General features: G+C 39.9%; 1 protein-coding gene across 1 annotated transcript in view; it reads right to left on the bottom strand.

Annotated features, from left to right (window-relative positions):
• Nucleotides 1–16,731, bottom strand: part of LOC146559004 (serine/threonine-protein kinase D3-like) — a 44,772-nt gene extending 28,041 nt beyond the window's left edge. Inside the window, exon 1 of the mRNA XM_085247202.1 lies at nucleotides 16,105–16,731. Within this exon, the coding sequence (XP_085103328.1) occupies nucleotides 16,105–16,401 (297 nt within the window). The 5' untranslated portion in view covers nucleotides 16,402–16,731. The remainder of the gene's footprint in view (nucleotides 1–16,104) is intronic.
• Between the last annotated feature and the right edge of the window lie 2,632 nt (nucleotides 16,732–19,363).

The following is a 19,363-nucleotide window of genomic DNA, read 5'->3' as shown; positions in this document are numbered from 1 at the left end:
GCTATGTTTGATCTAACCGGGGAGGTATGCACATTGGTCAAACCAAGCGATCTCTGACAGCCTATCGCAGTCGGGCATGGCACCAACCACTTGCTGTAACTACGCCTAAGTTCCCTAACTTTGTATAAATTTACTGGATTTACAAATTTACTAGGGCGCTATTTACTAGTTTAAAAAGATAGATGAAAAAAGTCCAAGGCAAGAACCATCAACAAACTGGTTTCCACAGTCATTTTCCAAAGATGCCTAAAGTCAGACCACAACACATCCACTTGCTTTCCTGCAGTTTAGAGGACATTGCAGCGCAGTCACTGGAGACTAACTTTAAAGCACAAAAATCTCACAAAATGTGTTACAGAGAATCACTTTGCATGTGTCAGATTCATTACAACATGAGGAACATGCACACAAACACACACTACAAAAACATCCTCCCTCCTCAGATACCCCCGCGTGTGTTAAACTGACCTCAGCGCTTCCTTTGCATTCATTCAGGAGCAATATGACCACAGTTAAAGAAAAAAAAAAAAAAAAGTTTCGACACCAACTCAAAGCTGCCCAGCGCTGAGATTTCACAAACAAGCTTACGCCTTTCAGAGCTGCGACTTTTTACTGATAAAAGTTCACAACTGCAGCAGAAACTCCAGATTTTACAATCTCTTAAAGATAAATGGAAACAGCCAATAGTGTGACCCATTCTGAAAAGAAACTGCAAAATCAAAAACACATCTGCTGAAAAACCACAGAGAAAGAACACAAAACGCTCCAGCTAAAGGCAAAAGGACCAGCAGATTCTGCTCTGCGTCTCATTTCAGATCTGAATTATGGAATATGAAGTTGATCACAGAAGAGTTGAATGGTTTGCGACCAAAACATCATCAGATAAACCACAGAAGACCAATTGGTCATGGTAGAAATTGGTCTGTGTTTGCAATACTTTTCGTATTGAAGTCTTCATTTTATACCATGAGAAACAGGAATGTTTGATGAATAATAACCCTCTGTGGTGAATAATACAGCAGGAGACCGGAAATGTTCAAAGTAACATCCCCCACTGTAATCTTCAGCTCACGAATCTGCTGTAAAAATGTACCCGTTACAGCTACTCCACAACAGTAGCCATTATATTAGTTACATGATACTAGGATCGCCTTAATTCTCCGTGGCAGAGATTCAGGGTGCTGGAAACATTCCTTTAGAGATTTTAGGTTCAAATTTGCTGGCCGCACATCCCTGATGTGAATCTCCAGTTCCATCACATCTCAAAGGTGCTCTGTTCGACTGAGGTCTGCTGACTGTGGAGGCCGTTTGAGTACAGAGAAGTCATTGTCATGTTAGGGAAATGAGTTTGAGATGGTTTGAGCTTTGTGACATGATGTGTTATCAGAAGATGGGCACGCTGCGGTCTTACAAGGATGGATGTGGTCAGCAGCAATACTCAGGTAGGCTGTGGGATTTACACGATTCTCATTTGGTCCCAAAATATCCAAAGTGTGCCAAAGCAGGAGTGGAACATGGTGTGGTCTTCTGATGCTATAGCCATCTGCTCCAGAGTCTGAAACGTTCTTCTTCTGCAGACCTTGATTGTAACGAGTGGTACTTTGAGTTATTGTTGCCTTAAACAGCATGGCCTCTGTCACTCACTGGGAATTTTCTCTTTTTAATATCACTCTCTGTAAACCCAGAGTTGATTATTTGGGAAAGTCCCAGCAGATCTACGGTTTCTGAAATCTCAGACCAGCCCGTCTGATACCAACAACCATTCAAAGTCACTTAAACCACCTCAAGCACCCAGCTCATTAATTAAATAAACTAATATACTGCATTTTATTCTTTAGTAACTAATCAAAGCCAGTCTGGGTACATTCTGAACATTAACAGTATCATTGTTAGTTTTCTGATACACACAGTCTAACATCTCTCGCATGACTCACCCTCTGTACTCGAGGCACAAGTACAATACGTTTAATATTACAACATTTTTTTTAACTTCTTCTTTCACTGTGGTTTTTCAGTCATCACTTTTAATGGCCAGGACTTTAATTAAGGAAGCGGCAAGTTTCCCCACTTACGGTGACCTCAGAGATCACGCTGTCAAGCACAGGAAGACATCTGCCTACCAGCGAGCCCACTAACACAGACACCGTTCCAGTACTTCTCACACTAACTTTGGTCATTTGACATTAAAAACTGGACATAAAGCCCCCTTTTTAAGAGCAGCAGACACAGACAAGGTGATCCTTGCACATGATGTCATCTCAGCTGACAAATTGGATGTAAATGAGCTGCAGATATCCCGATTAGATTAGACATGGTTGCGCAGAGCTAAGTAAACATTAAACTCAAACCAATTTCCTTTTTCTGACCACATGACATCGCCCAGACGGAAACAAACACACTTCCTGGCTCTTATCACAGTGGCAGGTACAATGGAAGCAGGTGAATGAGGTCAGTATCCAGGTCACTCATGTGCTGACATTTAGCAGTTGAATACCAGCGTCGTAATTAGACGCTATTACTGCTGATCATCTGCCACACAGGCAGGTGTGTTCACTGCACTTCCTGCAAGACTCAATTCAAGAGAAAAATTACCCAACTTCTTTTATTTCAATTGCAGGCAAAAGCCTGTTATGTATAAAAACTTCCTGCTGGACACGGACAAGCTTCTGGCAGGTAAATGAGCTCATGCAGAGAGCTGAGAATACATTATCAGATCTGACTACACATTTACAGGCAAAACAATTCTCCTCACACATTTATTACAGATTTTACTACTGTCCTCCAGTGTAAATGCTTCTTTCAACACTTTGCAAACACATGTTTTAATATAAAATGATTTTGAAACCCTTGTGCAGACATTTCGTCTAGCACATCTGGATCAGGGAATGAGACTGGAACATGTGCCGTTTTTCTCACAGACATTTGTCGTTTTCCTCAGGCCAGCGTACAGCTCACCTCGCCAAACTGTAGTCAGAGAGAAGGGTCTTACTTGACTCAGTCCATGCAAAGTGGTGGCAGCTCTGCTCTTATCTATACCAATTACATAAAACAGGAAGGAAAATGGCAAGTGTGAGATCGATGTGAGGGGTTAAAGGTGACGCTCAAACTCCAAAAGCAAACATTCACCTCTCAATCATCGACCTCAAACATTCCTCTCACTCAGTACTATTACTTAGTTTAGCAGTAGCTGGAGCAGAAGTGCAGCTCACCAGAGGGGCTAATTGGGCCCAGCGATTGGCCAGGAAAGCACACAACAAAACATGTATACTGCATGTTGTCACAGGAAGCAATGAGTCGCAAATCATACAAATGAGTCAATTAAATTCTTGAGGTTCTCTTCCTTGTTAAATAAAAATGTAATAATAGCACATAAATGTAAGATAAGCCCAGTGATACGTTTCTTTGTACTGACGTTCACCTTCAAAGTAAAAGCTGCACCTTTTGCAGCAGCTAAGGTGAACGCGCTCCATTTCCTGTTTGCACTTTGTCCAAGTTTCACTGCTGCTCGCAGAAGAGTTGATCAAGATGATCTGCTGCAAGCCAAAACACTCATAAGGACATTTTTAGTGCAGCGCTCTCTGCGCTACTGGAACCCCTAACCAACTGTTTGGGGAACACACACTTTTACAGAGATAAAGGTAGTTGCTAGGCCAAAACTTTCAAAATAAGAGTAAGCCCGTTGCAATGATAAAACATAATTTGCATTTATGTACATGGTCTGTATTTACTGATGCAGGTGTGCATTTCAATTAATAAACAAATGTAGGAAGCATTTAGGTTTTTCGCATTGATCACACTTTGAAGTATCCCAGCTTAATTTCAAGGAATCTGTCATTAATGGATTTTAATAAATTACAGCACTTAAAGTTTAATGTTAGCTGGTTAATATCTGGCTCTTCACTTACTGTAACTAAGCCAATCTGGCCCTCTGAGGGAAAAAAAAATGCTGCCCAATGCAACTCTAAACTGTCCCATCATAAACAATGGCCACTTATCCAGGTCCGGGTCTCCCCGTTCACCTCAAGCTCTTCCAGGGGAAACCAAGGCTTTCCCAAGCCAGCCGAGGGACGCCAACTCTCTAACATGTCCTGTGGCTGCCCTGGGAACTCTTCTCAGTAGACACGTAGGAGCCACCTAAGAGCCATTCTGGTCAAATGGCTGAACGACCTAAACTGGCACTTTCGATATTGAGGAGCAGCAGCTCCACCCTAGTCCCCTTGTGTGTGGCTCAACCTTTGGAGGAGGCCCATCTCCACTGCTCATATTCTGGATCTCATGCTTTCGGTCACCTCGTGGTCATAACTGAGCACAGGAGCGTATATCAACCAGTAATCGATTAACCACAGTGCAGAAACTGTTATAACTGACTAAAGAACCAAATGAAACAAAAATTAAATGACCTTTTCATTACATCTACAAACAAAGTATAAAACAAAAACTATAAGATTGTATACTAACTATAACTATATATTAAATAATTTAATTAATATCAAAAACACGAGGCCTAAAGTCATATTAAGAAAACTGATTGTGGGGGTTTAGGGCTCACACAAAATACTCGATAGTTCGGAGAAGTTAAAGCATCCCAGGACACAAAATCTAAAGAGACACTCAACAGGATAAATAAAAGATTTTATAACAAACTTTTAGTTTCAGACAGCAGCTGTGTGATGATCGGGATCAGAGTTCAAGCTGGAAACTTTGTGCTTTTCAAGGGATTTTCTTGACTAATGAGACGACAAATGGAGCTCAAAAGGCTAAGCTGGGATTTTCAAAAGTTAAAAAAAAGCATTGCAGTTAATGTTTTAATTCAACATCTTACATAAAAGGAAGTAAGTGACAGGATTAAACCTCACATCCACATTTAAAACGTTAAAACTGAACACTTTACTCCTTTTATAGCATTTTTAATCACTAACATTTATAAAAAAAAATAATAAAACAAAATTTTAATATTTTAATTTAATTCAAGTCGAACTATTCATTCCTGGCTTCAGTTTTTTTTGTACTCTAATATAGTGGCTTTGCTTTATTCTCTATTCAAAATAATCCTTATTTTATTTAATTTATATGCTAAGCCTTGGTCCACATTGGCTACATTTAAACTTCTTATTAAGTCATCTGTACCTTGCTTATTTCTAAGAACTTATAAAATCCTGGACAAACCTGGAAATGAAACATAAAGGCTTATTTGAAGAGTGTATCAGCAGAGAAAGAGCCCAGGCAAAAGTCATTAATGAGCTTCTCACGGGCTCAAACAATGGACCCGTTTCTCTGCAGTTTATTACTGAGACTGGAAAACATTACTGGGATAAAAGGAACTACATTGTGTGAGTCATACTAAACACTGTTGAGTTTGGTTTAGTTCAAAAGAAGTGTGACCACTGATCACCTGTAGTGAGGTCATTGCACAGGCTTCCTGTAAAACTGAGAAGTCAAACTTGTAATTCTTGGTTTTGAGACCCTGCGTGTTCTCAGACGTGCTCGTACGCTGCGACCCTGCTCAGGTCATCTGGATCAGGCTGGTTACTCGCTGCTCTCCAAGATTGGTGAACACACGTTTACCATATAGGCTCCATGCTGCCTGGCATCATAATCAAGGTTGGCACATTCCAAACTTTAAACCACATTAAAATAGGTTATTTTTCTTATTTTATAAATTTTAAGCCAGTTTTCATTTTTTTTTACAGTTGATTTCATTTTACATTTAATCTTTAATTGATTTAACTTCTGGATTTTTTAAACCACCCTAGTGTAGCCTTATGATTGCTGTTTATAATTATATTATTTTTTGGATTATGTAGTAACCCGGTTACGGTATCTGTATGAACTGCATATGGAGAACTGATTGATTTTGTTTATGTAAATAATTTATGTACATAAGCCATCTATTCTTATGCACTTGAAACACACCTGGAACTATGGAGTTCCACAGGGTTCTGTAGTGGGGCCCATAATCTTCTTTTTTTTACCTTATTTTAAAAAAAAACACAAAAACAAAACAAACAAACAAAAAAAAAACCCTTGGAAATTTAAATTTGTCTGACCCTGTAGAATCATGTGATCCCCTAAAAAACACAAAAACAAAAAAATAAAACAGTTTTGGGTGAAGACATTTATCTTGTTGCTGTAGGATATTAGCCTGAGCTCGATTTTTGGCTGCTCTTCTCATCTAATATCTATCAAAAAGGTTTTTAATATGAAAATGGATGTGTGTGTCCGTGGAGCTTCTACAGAGAGCCAAAACTGCCAAAATCCAAACCAAATAAAAAGACAAATCATTTCATCATGTTGTTTTCTTTTCAGACGTTCCCTTTAGGGGTCGCCAACATCTGCCTCTTATATCCTCCTCCTTCACTACATCAGAATCAGATTCCTTTATTAATCCCTAAGAAAATTATGTAATTTATGAATCTCCACTTAACTCCTCCTCTTTTCCTCTTGTCTGGCACCTCAATCTTCATCATCCTGTGTCCAATATATCCCACCTCCATACCATCTCACCCTTTCCTCTTTAGCTTTGTCTCCAAGCTGTTCCGCTGATGCACTCATTTCTAATCCAGTTCCTCCTTAAATGAGTTGCCTATGGGTTTGCTTGTTAGTTTATTTACCCTGTAATAGTCACCTCATCTGCATACTGAAACGGAAGAGAACAGGGATTTTTTTTTTTTTTAAAGATGTAAAATGTATGTAGATAAATTAAAACAAATGGAAACAAATGATGTAAACAAAAAAAATAGGGAGGAAAAAATATGAATGAACAAAACAAATGAGAAGAATAAATGATAAAGTCAATATAAAGAGAAATTAATTGATAAATATTAAATCATAAAATGATGTTAGATTATTTTTGTGCACTTAACTGCATTAATTTTTAACTGACATCAAGTCATTTATTGATTTAGGCAATTTAAATCCTTTGTGCATTTTAACAACCATGTCAGTGGAAATGAAGCATATGTGCAGATGCACTCAGCCCCGCAATGAGATTCAGATTCATATAAAAGCAGAACCAGACACACGTGAAGCTCTATAAATCGGACACAAAGACAGCAGCCGGGTCATTTCAGAGACACATTACATCCACTTACATTCATTTCCCGGAGACACCCCAACCATAATCCACAAGCACTACTTCCATAACCCAAATCCTTACTCAATGCTCAAATCATCTGAGGATTGTGGAAACAGGCACACAGAAAATAAGGTACCTTTATAGGGTGATGTCATTTACCTATGACACAGGTATTATCTATTTATTCTTTCAATTATTATTTTAATTTATTCTTTCACCTTTATACTAGTCTTGAACTTCTGGTGATAATTGTGTATTTTAAGGGGAAAAGATGGACTTTATTATTTTAAATAAAAAGGCAGCTAAGAAATTATTTCATATTATTCATTTCCACACTTCATGCCCACCCACTGCTTTATGTACCTGCACCTTCAGCCAACTATGAATCAGGTTTAAACCCACAACCTTCTTGCTTTGAGGCGAGAGTGCAGACCTCTGGACCTACATGTAGCTGATTTATTACACAGATATATGACGGAACCTGTCACAGTGCTTTAAATGGCTTTTATTTCACTTTAAAAACAGTAAAACCTTGAAATATAAGAGTAAAGTCAATATTTTACCCCATTTCTTTTTCAGCAAACACAGACCATCTGCACAGTTTGTACCCGAGACTTTTGGATTCTACATTTTGAAGACCCATAATTAGCATTTTGGGAACCACCATGTTGGTTTTTATAGCCAGAAGTGACCACATCTGGACCAGAGGGTGGAGTGCTGAGTTATCAGCCAATATTCATTTGCAACAAACAGTCTGCTGACATACAAGAATTTTACTCATTAAAATTTAAGCACAGTTTTAACCATATTAAAAGTCAGATAATTCTATTAAAAATGCTCTAAGAACCAAACACAAACAAACATAGAGTCGTCCAAAGTTGAAGCCATGCAGATAGCTAGCGGTTACAACTGGTGATACGGTGGCTAGTCTACTAGCCCTTTTCCATTTTTACCTATTAAACTTAACAGGATGCGACTCGGTTTTGTTTGTTTTCTGTTAGAATAGAGTAGCACATAATAAGTGTGGGGTCGTTATAGCAACACAGCCGGAAGTCCAGTGATGTCATTTGTTTGCAACACGAGCACCACAACAAGGAAGGATGTTTGTTGAGGCGATGATATACCTGCTGCTCGATCAGTGGCTTTTTGTCTGACTCGGGGACAGCTGTGTTAGTTTGTGTGGAGCCATTTCCTTTGTTTCTGGATTTCAAAAGTGGTGCTTTTAATTTTTGTGAATCATCGAGTGACGCCACTGACTAGCCAATCGGTGGCATGCAATCACATTTTTCAGTGTCTACAGATCTCTTGGAACCCCAGCCAAGTAGGTACTTAAAATAAAAAAAAGTACCTGGTACCAGGTACAACCAACTAGTGGAAAACCCTAAAAACTGAGTCGAGTCAAGTCGAGCTGAACTGAGCGGTTACTAGTGACAAAAAGCTAAAGGCATATCCTAAGTCCTGCATATGAGTAATTTTAAAGAAACATACATCCTCAAGCACTTTGTTATCATTTGTAGCTGTAAATGAGGGCTGACTTACTACTGGAGTGCACATTAGACAAACTGCAGATTTGGCATTTATGTATTAGTTTCATTTTTTTAAACTTTTGGAGGTTGCTACTAGCAAAATGAACATTAATTTGTGGATTTTCCATAAAAATGATTCTCTTCATGCATCTTTAGTCAATCACCGTTTGCCTTTGGTGTAAACAACATGTATATTCTGTGTTTGGGGTGACATATGAGCTGCACACCTGAAGATTTACAACAACTACAAGAGTTACAAGCATTTAAAAGCACCATAACACTGACTCCCTCTCACATACCTGTGCTACTAACATTCACGTCTCCACCTGAAGCACCACCTGGCCTTGGCAGCCATGGAAACCAGCAGAGTAGAGGACACAGCAAAGAGAGACACTGCTTTAAAGGATATCCTTTATTAAAAGCAAGCACATAGTTTTGTAATGCTGGTTATTGTTGCCGAGGAAGAAATTTAACACCTGAACCACTGGTCACTGTCAAATAAGCTAGCATGACTTTTTCAGGTTTTCTAACATTCAAATGCAAGATTTAGATGTGATCACAACAACCTGAGAAACATTAAGAGCTCATAATCCAGGTTAGTGAAGTTCAAACTGTAACTGTAAATATCACATTATCCAAAACCCTTTGTTGGTGGGCATCTTTTGAAATACAGACAGTGTTATTTTTATTCACCCCACTGAAACTGCTCGTTTTAAAAGTTTTAAGCTTCATAAATTGCTCTAGGATGTGTTGAGTGATGAAGGGCTGTTAGTGCTGGGATTAAGTACGTTAATGGGGTGCTTTCCAGTGCAGGAACTGGTGGGCAGGTTTGAAAATGCCCCTATAGGGCCAGATGCAGGGTCTTTTCTGGTTAGAAGAAAAGCACCTAATCAGGGGGAGGCCGTTCTGAGCAGCCCTTTAAAATGCTAGCAGAGCTTGGTGGGGATGAGGTAAACAGAGACAGCAACAGGTTTCAACAGCGTAAAACTGTCAAAACATACAAACACAACGTTAAAAGGGGAGGTTTAAAGGAGTTTCCTCATTCCTGATCCATATAAATGCTTGCAACTTTCACAGTGGTCACAAATAATGAAGAAAATAGAGATCAAGTATTTTCTGTGCATTTTGTATTAATGGCCAATTTGTCTTTAAAGGAAAATTCCTCTAATTACTGTTAGCAAACAGCAAACAGTATGCTCCAGACTTAGGAGCAGACAGCAGGACCCCACATGAGGTCTAAGGTGAGCGATTGCTCGAATGAGGCTGATATTTCTTCTCTGTAGCTCCACACCCAGATGTACTTTAAAAGATATCAGTCAAGAGCAGAAAAACAGTTTGAGGCGAGAGTGACTTTTCGTTCACACCACAGAGGAGTCCGTTACAATGAGTCAAACCCTGAGAGATCAATGTATAGATGACTTTCCCCAGGTATGCATTGGTGTTATTCTCAAGATTATTCAAATGTAGAGGAAGCAGGTCTGGATTTCTTTTTTTTTTTTTAAATTAATTAATGTTGTTGGTTCAAAGCTGAGAGCTCAACCAAATCAAACTCCTGAGTTTCTGACACAAAAGTTCTGATTGTGACAGGTTACTGTGACTTTGAGGTACTAAGTTTGAAACAGAGGCTGGGTTTTTAGGATCACCAAGTCTCAAGGAAAACTCCATCTGTGTAGAAAATCAGAAAATAAAAGAGGACCTAAAATCGAACCTTGCAGAACACTATAGGTAAACTTACTTATGGTGACTGAAAAAGGTTCTTTCTAAAAGATCATAAATTCAGTTAATTAAAAGCAAAACAAGCCTCTAATGCTGCCTTTTTTCACAGATGAACTGGTCAACCCTTCAGTACATCTGTGCCCGGCCTGCTTGTTCCTTATTGCACTCACAGTAAAGGAGACTCTTTGCAATTCTGAAAAAGTGACAGATTATAAGACTGAAAGTCACAATACAAGTCTCCTACAACTCCACACATGCTGCTCCTTTGCTTGCTGCTGATGCAACACACTAAAAATGCTGCAAGACCAAAACCAGGAGGCTGCAAAGCTCCGTAAAGTTTTGAAAGCTGCAGGAGAAAAATTCTCTGCGATCTTATCGCTGCTTATCGTCTGCTCAGTGATGATTAAAAATACTGCGGTTTCAGTGTTTCACAATCCAGGATGGGACTGTGTGTGTGTGTGTGTGTGTGTGTGTGTGTGTGTGTGTGTGTGTGTGTGTGTGTGTATATATATATGGTGAGGGTGGCATGGGATGAGGGTGTAGCAAGGCAACCTGCAGAGGAGGGGAACTTCCCTATACTTTGCCACGACTCCTCTGGCCTCCTACACACGCACGCGGCTGGACTACAGTAAATCAGAGCAGATGCATCCACCCGCCCACAGACGGAGCTCTCAGCTTCTTGATGTGGATGCAAAAGGAGAAAAAAAAAGGTTGAGAAATTCCAGCGATCGAGTCATTTTCGGCACAAACCAAACAAGACCAGTTTCCACCTCTTCACCTCTTTAAGCGTTCCTGCTGGAACATCTACTTTGGGTTTTCAATCAGACAGAGAAAGAAATGACACTATAAATTATACTGTAGTTTTAGCAAATAAAACATTTTGGTAGTTGCAATATTTTTTTAATTTATTATTATTAATTATTATCATCATCATCATCCTGGAGCGGGCAAGCAGGTCAGTCTCTACATGCATTTCTATGATTTTTATTTATTTTTTTTTAAAATGCAGATGCACAGAGATTCCCAGGTGGCAGAGAAGAGGGGAAGATTCTGCAAGAGCTGGAAAAATCCTCTGCAGTCACGTTATTTCCCCGTTTCCACTTCTTCTTTTCCTGTTGCACATGTCACAATTTCTTTTTCTCAGTTGTGACCAGAGATGGGCAGTAACGTGTTACTGTAATCTGATTACTTTTTTCAGGTAACGAGTAAAGGGATTACTATTGCAAAAACGGTAATTAGATTACCGTTACTTTCCCGTAGGAACGCTGCGTTACTGCGTTACTAAAACCGTGATTTTTTTGCAAGAATGTCTCATGACAGTGACGTAAGCGAGTGCGCCGTTAGTGACAACAGCTGTGTGCAGATCAACAGTGGATCATATATCGATTGTGGGAGAGAGTATGAGCGTGCAGCGTTTAAAGCGTGGAAGTACTGACCTTACTTTGAGTTTGATTCCATAAAAAGTGACAAAAACATTAGTGTCCGTTGTGCGTGGGAAGAAAACTTCTTTTTAAAGCGAAAAAAAAAAAACCCTCTAAACTTCCAAGCAAGCACCGAGTGTGCAACGACGTAATGGGAAATTCACAGATAAACTCGCGGATTCTTCCACTGACCGCTGCGGCACACCTGCACCAGGGTAAACCTCCGCCTATGCCACTCCTGCTGTACAGGTGAAGATAGAGCAACAGTACCGCTAGTCTTTGATGTTATTTATTTTCTTCTGTGTTTTACTTGCATCTATTTGAAAGACTGAGTGTAAACACACAAAAATATTTTATTTTATGTGCTGGAATGTGCAGAAAATAGGTTTAAATGTTAAACAAATTTCTTCCAGTCAGAGAATGTTGCATATAATTTAATTTTTGCTTGATGCATAAAGTTAAAAGGTTAAAACTAATAAAACAAGTTTTAAAAAGATACTTTTCCATTTGATTAAATTTTGTATGATGGATTATGCAGAAAAAGTAGAATTGGGCTGAAAGATCTATCGCTTTATCACCTCTTCAGGTTGTAAATCGTGTTTTTAAAAAGTAACTAAGTAATTAATTACTTTTGAAAATAAGTAATCAGTAAAGTAACAGGATTACTTTTTGGGGGGGGGAGTAATCGGTTATTAGCTACTGATTACTTTTTTCAAGTAACTTGACCAACACTGGTTGTGACACCTAGACCTCATGTTTTGTTTGCAGTTTGTCGGCTGATATCTGCCTACATATGCTCACTGATTGCAGCAGGCCAGTAAATCCAGTTTTGCCCTTGAATTCTGTGCAAATGTCTGCACCAACAAATTACATGCATATTTACTACATTAGCAGACTTTAAACAGGTGTGATTCTTAGCGAGGGGATGAAAAAAAAAAATGCTTTTATGTGTGGGGGAAACCACAGAAAACTAACGCTGTAGGTGTGATGATACATATTGGCAGATACTGGAAACAAGCTATCAAATGTGGCTTTATCTGAAAACTTCAGAAGAAGTAGTGATGGTATAAATACACATGTCTGCGTGTTTGAAATCACTGTAGTAGGCTGTAAAGCTGTCAACAAATATTTGATTCTAATCTCACCTTTGACAAACAAAGACCTGCTACGACCACCTTAAGAATACCGCGAGAATCCGTTTAACACTCAGGTTTAGTGACAGGTTTTTTCCTTTTGTTTAGATTATTGTAATGACTTTCCAAAGAGTATCAGTCATAAAGCATTAAAGTGCAAACACCATTACAAAAACTGAGAAACGTAAACATATTACACCAGTTTTAATGACTCTACACTGGCTCCTCAGAACTTCTGTAATTCATTTTAAGATTTTACTTTACTTTTAAAGCCCTTCATGGTCTGGCCCCAGAACAGACTGGCAGAGGGAACAGTCAGGTGGAGGGAGGAAGAAGATCTAAGACTGCAAGAAGAAGTGGGAACATGAAGAAGGTCCAACAGAGATGGTGAGGTTGAATGTCCGTAGGAGAAATCTGTTTAACTGGGAGCCAGTGAAGCTGTTGCAGAACAGGAATGATGTGGCGAGTCGAGGTGGGTTATACCCATAACGTGGGCAGCTGAGTTCTGGACCAGCTCAGGCTTATAAAGGATACGAGAATGGAAGGATAGAGTACGATCAAGGATGACACCCAGACACTTAAACTGTTAAAGAATTTCTTCCTTATATTTTTTCTTGATTTATTATTTGATTCTGTTATGCTATACAAATAAAACTTGATTATTTTCAATTTTTATTAAAAGAAAGCATCTTAAAAATCTCAATGTTTAGACCTGACAGTGACAAACGAAGAGATTTTAAAGAAATTTTGCACCCGTGTGGAGCTTTTTAAACAAAAATTCAAACATGATTTTGATTTTGTCGGCTAAACTGTGAGCATGCATGAGAGCAGAAGCCCCGTCACTTCATTTTCATGTTAAAAATTGGAAATCAACTTCCTCACAACAGCCGTGCCTTCATATCACAGAAGTGGTGAGACCTGGACGTACGCACGTATCAGTGTTTTTTGTGCACATTTTTTGGCATTTAGGCCAAATAATGTGCACACAAAAACAAAAACAAAAAAAACCAAACAAAGACACTCTTTCGGTTGCCATTATGCGCAATAACAATAGATACAGCCTATCAGCTGGCTGTTTTATCACTTTCTTTCACTTTGACCACCCTGTTGCTCTTGCGACCCCAAACACACGACTGTAAAACAGGAAGTGCAGCCGCTGACACAGCAATGCCAACCAGGAAGTGACATTCCCTGTGAAAAAGACTTTTCCTCTGCTGAGGGTGGGAGCTCAGCCAGTGACAAGCTGCAAACAAACACTGCCTAACAGACTGGATGTGCTCGCACAACCCAGCCAGCGCTGGAAACGCGTCTGCAGAAAGAAGTCAAAAATGAGAGCATCACTAGGTTTTAATCTCCAACCCATCATGCCTTGCAAACTTGCTGCAAACTGTGTGTGTTCATTTGGGTATGTGTGTCTGTGAGTGCGTGTTGTAGCTTGCTGGGAAATGCACTGAGTGATGTAAACGCAGGTGGTACGTTCAGCAGTGGTAAAAACCAGAAAACCAGCAGATGGTGAGAGATAAGGTGAGGCTCAGAGCGGAAGCTAGAAGCTTGTGAAGAAGCTCTGACACAAAGTTGAATGCATCCCCAAGTGTGTCTAACAGTGTCGGCCTGCCCACTTTGCTTATATTTGGCGACACATTTCAGCAATTTTTTTTTGGTTTTATTTTTAGACGTGCCTGACAGAATGATGCCTGCCCTGGTCGCTATATGATGGACTCTAATATATTTGTATATCACCGTCTGCAAGCACGCAAGGACCCACTTAAGGGTTTTTTTGGCATCAGACCATTAACATCGGGCTTTGTGCACAAGTCCACACACCTGATAATTATTTGTGTCCACATAGGATTCATTTCTTGCCTGTGGGGGTTTGCAACGGTCTCTAAACAAGCGCAATTCCCGCCTGGTTTGCAAACTACCTTATAAAGATCTCACCCTGGTACTTCGGTTCTCATTTGTTTTGATGGTCCTTCATATTATTAAGCCACTTCTTTAGACAGGCTATAATTGACTGTCTTGGAGTGTACCTACTCACAGTAACACTTAGTGTGTTTGGGAAATCCCCTGTGAGCTGGACGGCCATTCTAACAAGAAACAGGTAAGGAGCAGTTCATGTGCCTCCGAGCTCAGTGACGACTACCAAGATGATGGAGCTGCAGATCATGCAGAGATTGACAGAGTCACTGGAGACGCAGCGGACTAATCGTTATTAGCTCATCACTGCAGAGGAGAACATTTAACACTCCTTCCTCCACAAATGCAATCAAATGCTTGCAGCTCACGAGCTCTCGCAGACATCGCGGCCAAAGTTCAGATTTGTTGAAGTGCAGAATGTGACAGGCTCGACACACGACGATTAGAAAAGAGGAATCCAGCAGGGCAGCGAAGGCAAAAAAAAGAAAAAAAGGAGGAGAAGTTGATGCTGTGAATAAAAAAGACTGAATGACACGTTGTGGGTTTTCCTCCTGTAGGCTGACCAGAGGAGGAAAACACTTTCTTCAGAACAGTTTTCCATTCACGTAGACGTGCCGGGGTTGTGTTTTCTCAGTCGCTGGGATTGTTGTTGGTCAGCACAGATTATAATTGTTATGACTTCCTCCAAATAGCACCCTCTCCTTAAAGCTCTTAAGGTAATCAGTACAGGTACAGCAAACAGACCGGCATCCTGCTGTTTTGGAAACTCTCCCTTCTGTGGCTTCCTCAGCAACGAGTGGGTTCTACACCGGGGTGGAAAGCTGCATCGGCATGCTTGAGCCTTACTTTGATCCAAGGAATCGAATCATGCATATTATGTGCACATACACACCCCGAATTTAAAAAAAAAAAAAAATTTAGGACTTTTTATTAGACAACAGGGTGGGTTTAGACAGTCACCAAAGAGCCTCGGCTCAGAATCAAACCTGTGTCGCTGCGTTCAGCCCTGCAGCCTATGGTCAACCGGTGTCTGAACTCCGACCTTTGACCAATAAGTTTATATGAAAGGTAAAAAGAAAGTTGTGTGGCACTGAGCCTCTGAGGGTGGGGTGAGGAGGACAAAGGGATGCTAAGGTGCTGAGCCTCATTTCTATACAACTAAATGGGTGGATGTGGGATGTGAACTTTTTTGAATCCTGAAGGTGAGACGTGCCAGTTAAAATCTCCAAACTTCTGCTTTAAGGTTGTGGATTTAAAAAAAAAAAAAAAAGAGGAAAAAAAGGAAAGTGTACAGAAAAAAAACCCTTTGGTTTTACCTTCTGATCCACGATGGAGCAGACGAGCTCCCTGACGGAGGACAGCGACACATCTCCAGGGTCGAGGGTGACCGCCTCCCTCGTGAGTCCGATCTGAAGCAGGAAGGAGATGCCGTGGAACGAGCCCCGTGAGTTCGTGGGGCTGGGCGCCGACTGGCTGCCGTTGGAAAGCCGGCTGCAGATGGTGGCTGGCGGGCTGGGAGAAGGTGATGGGGTGGGCGGGGCCGGGTGATGAGGTAGGGCATGGAACGACCTTGGAGAAGCTGGCAGGGGCGGCGGGCTGTTATCGGTAGACATTGTCTGCTATCTGTGACGTGGTGGTGGGAGAACGACCTCGAAGGTGAACATCCAAAATTTAAAAAAGAAAAACGGTCAGCAGAGCATCGTGCGTCCAATCACTTGTCCCAATTTTTCAGCACTGAAATCCTGCGAATAAAGCTTCCTCTCACTGCAGAGCATCTCCGAGGCCAACCAGAAGAAAAATAGACTGAAGTAAAAGCCTGAGCTCTCGGGTAGATCGCCTTTAAAGAGTTTTATAACGTGGTTAAATCCTCAATAAATCCTCTGACCTGCTGGATGAGACTGCTGATCGGGAGCAAGAAAACAACGATGAAATGCTGCAGATCTTCCCCGTCCCTGCTGCTTTCACTCAAAACATCTGCTAGAAATAGAGACAGAGGAAAGATGAATCAGTCAGGAAAAAATAAAATCTCTCAAACGTTAAAATCTGTAAGAAACTTGCACATAAATAGACATCAACTTTGGTGGCACTGAAATCCTTACTCGAGAAGCTACATAAAAATGTTTATACTCAAGACGTTAAAGCGCAATCAGTAACTTGATGATGTAATGATTAACTGAGCTATTCCATCTTAAAATGTTTGTGTAATGCCACAGAGGGGGCACACTTTTACATCTTTACCTATGCTAAAGGTCACAGTGCACACTGGGAAAGATGAAAGGAAACATCACAACAATATAACAATATACGCTCGAAAGCTGAGTCCTTTCATGTGGCGCCATCAGAACAAATGCAGAACAGTTCTTAACATCAATATCAAAATATGAATGTCTAAATATTGTGAAATCTTATGTTAACATATTGAGCTTAAATACATGTGAAAATAAAAAATAAATGACCATAAAAACGCAAGAAGAAAATTGTGCAGGTGTGTTAAGCACAGCTAATTTTCAATAAGTCATTAGTTACATGAAAATGTAAATGATTTTAATTGTTTATGTCAAGGTTAAAGACAAATTTGTAAACCTTCCGATGACTTGTAGCCGTCACAAAAGCCTGTTCTGTTGTACCTTTAAATTTTTTCATAAACATGTTTGTTATTAAAGATGCAGGCAGTGACGACTGGTCCCTCAGCATGAAGGCCACTTGACTGTAAAGAAAAGATGGAAGAAGAGAAGCCTCCTTACTGAGAATTTGGGCATGAAAAGCGAACCTAGTGATGCGTGAGTTTACAGGTCATTGGCCAATGAGCACATCCTGGATAATCCTCCTTCTTGACTCTAATAACGATCGTAATTTACAAAATGAACTTCAGCAATTTTATTAAATATGACCTGAAATTAGTGACTGAGCCCAAAAACTCATCAAGAAAGTGTTTACTGAGGTCACAGATAAACAAAGCACAGGTCCCATTTCGATGTTTTAAAGCCTGGAATCTTCTTGGGTGTTGCATAAACATGTCACTTCCTGTGTCCATGACACTGCATTATACAACACCCACGAAGGACACATCACACTGCTGCACATGATTAAAAAAAAAAAAAAAAACAAACAAAGAAAAAAAACCAAAACCACACGGCGCAAACATAACGTACAAGCGTACGAGGGATCACATGATGCTGATTTACTGTTGCCAGTAGGTGGCACTGTGACTGTGACTCATTACTGTAATGCAGGCGTCCCGCAGCTGGATCAATGACCGAGTTGTCTAGCATGTGAAGTTTAAGACAGACTAGAAGATATATACTCAGTCTAACACAGAACTTCAAAACTTTGAAGAAATGTGTTTCGATTAGACTGGCCAAAGATCACGCTGATGCCTCTCTGGGTTGAGTTTGTGATACACCTTGAAAAAACAGTGGACTTCTTGTTGGGTATAAGGCATGGCTCGAAGAGGATTTTCCATACAGCTTAAGATGTGTGTATTAAATGCCATACGTGTATGCAAAGCAAAACAGCCGGGCAACTGCATTGAAATTTTTCAGGGGGCCCTATGGGACCATTTTGCACCTCTCAAATCAAATCAAATCACTTTTATTGTCACATCACATGTGCAGGTACATTGGTACAGCACATGTGAGTGAAATTCTTGTGTGCGAGCTTCACAAGCAACAGAGTTGTGCAAAATACAATAATGTAAACAAAAAATACAAGAATGGCTACATCTGAAACTAATAAATATATGTACAATATATAATAGTATATGCATTTCTGGATGTGTATACTAAATATTTTTCTACGTGTGTGTGTGTGTGTGTGTGTGTGTGTGTGTGTGTGTGTGTGTGTACACACATATTTTACAAATAAAATAGAGTAAACAATAAATAAAATATATAAAATAAAATATACAGAGTGAGACATGTGCAAAACAGTGGCATTACTGTACAATATGGATCTCATATTTAAAACCCATAAAATACAAAGGGTTTATCCACTTCTGACATGTGTGCAAACTTTTTGGTGAAGGTTTGAGCATATTTAGCCCCTAAAATAAAATATTGTGTTGATTCGTTTGCAGAAATAATAAAAATAAGCAGCACAACTCCAACAGAGGCTTCATACTTTCAGTGCTCAGGTGCTAGCGAGCCGCTTTAAGGGGTATAAACCTGAAGGGAGAGATACTCTTTATCTTAATTTATCTCATTTGAATAATATTATTAATATAAAAAAATGTTCCTTTTTTTGTGTACTGAATGCTTAAGGACTTCTCTCCCCCCCCCCAAAATATATGGCTCCCTGTTATGTCTCTACAAGCAACAAAGCTCACTGAGGCCTGTTGCTGCCCCTCTGTAGGTTTCCAGAAGCTGTCCAATCAAAAAAAGTTCCTTTAAAGAGAAGGCTGGCCTTAAAGAGACAGGAGCACATAACGATTATTTTGAACCCTTATTCATGTACATGTATTCTAATAAAGCTCCAATATTAAAAAGCAGAGTTGGACATGAGCATTGCAATCACTGCATAACAATATGAATGAAACAGAGACTAAACAGCAGATGAGCATTACCGGACGCTTTTGGT

Source organism: Mchenga conophoros, linkage group LG15, assembly GCF_057382185.1.
Source record: "Mchenga conophoros isolate Kocher_MC1m ecotype Shallow Benthic linkage group LG15, M_conophoros_male_GT1.1, whole genome shotgun sequence".
Lineage (NCBI taxonomy): Eukaryota > Metazoa > Chordata > Actinopteri > Cichliformes > Cichlidae > Mchenga > Mchenga conophoros.
This window is presented reverse-complemented; position numbering and strand designations above follow the sequence as displayed.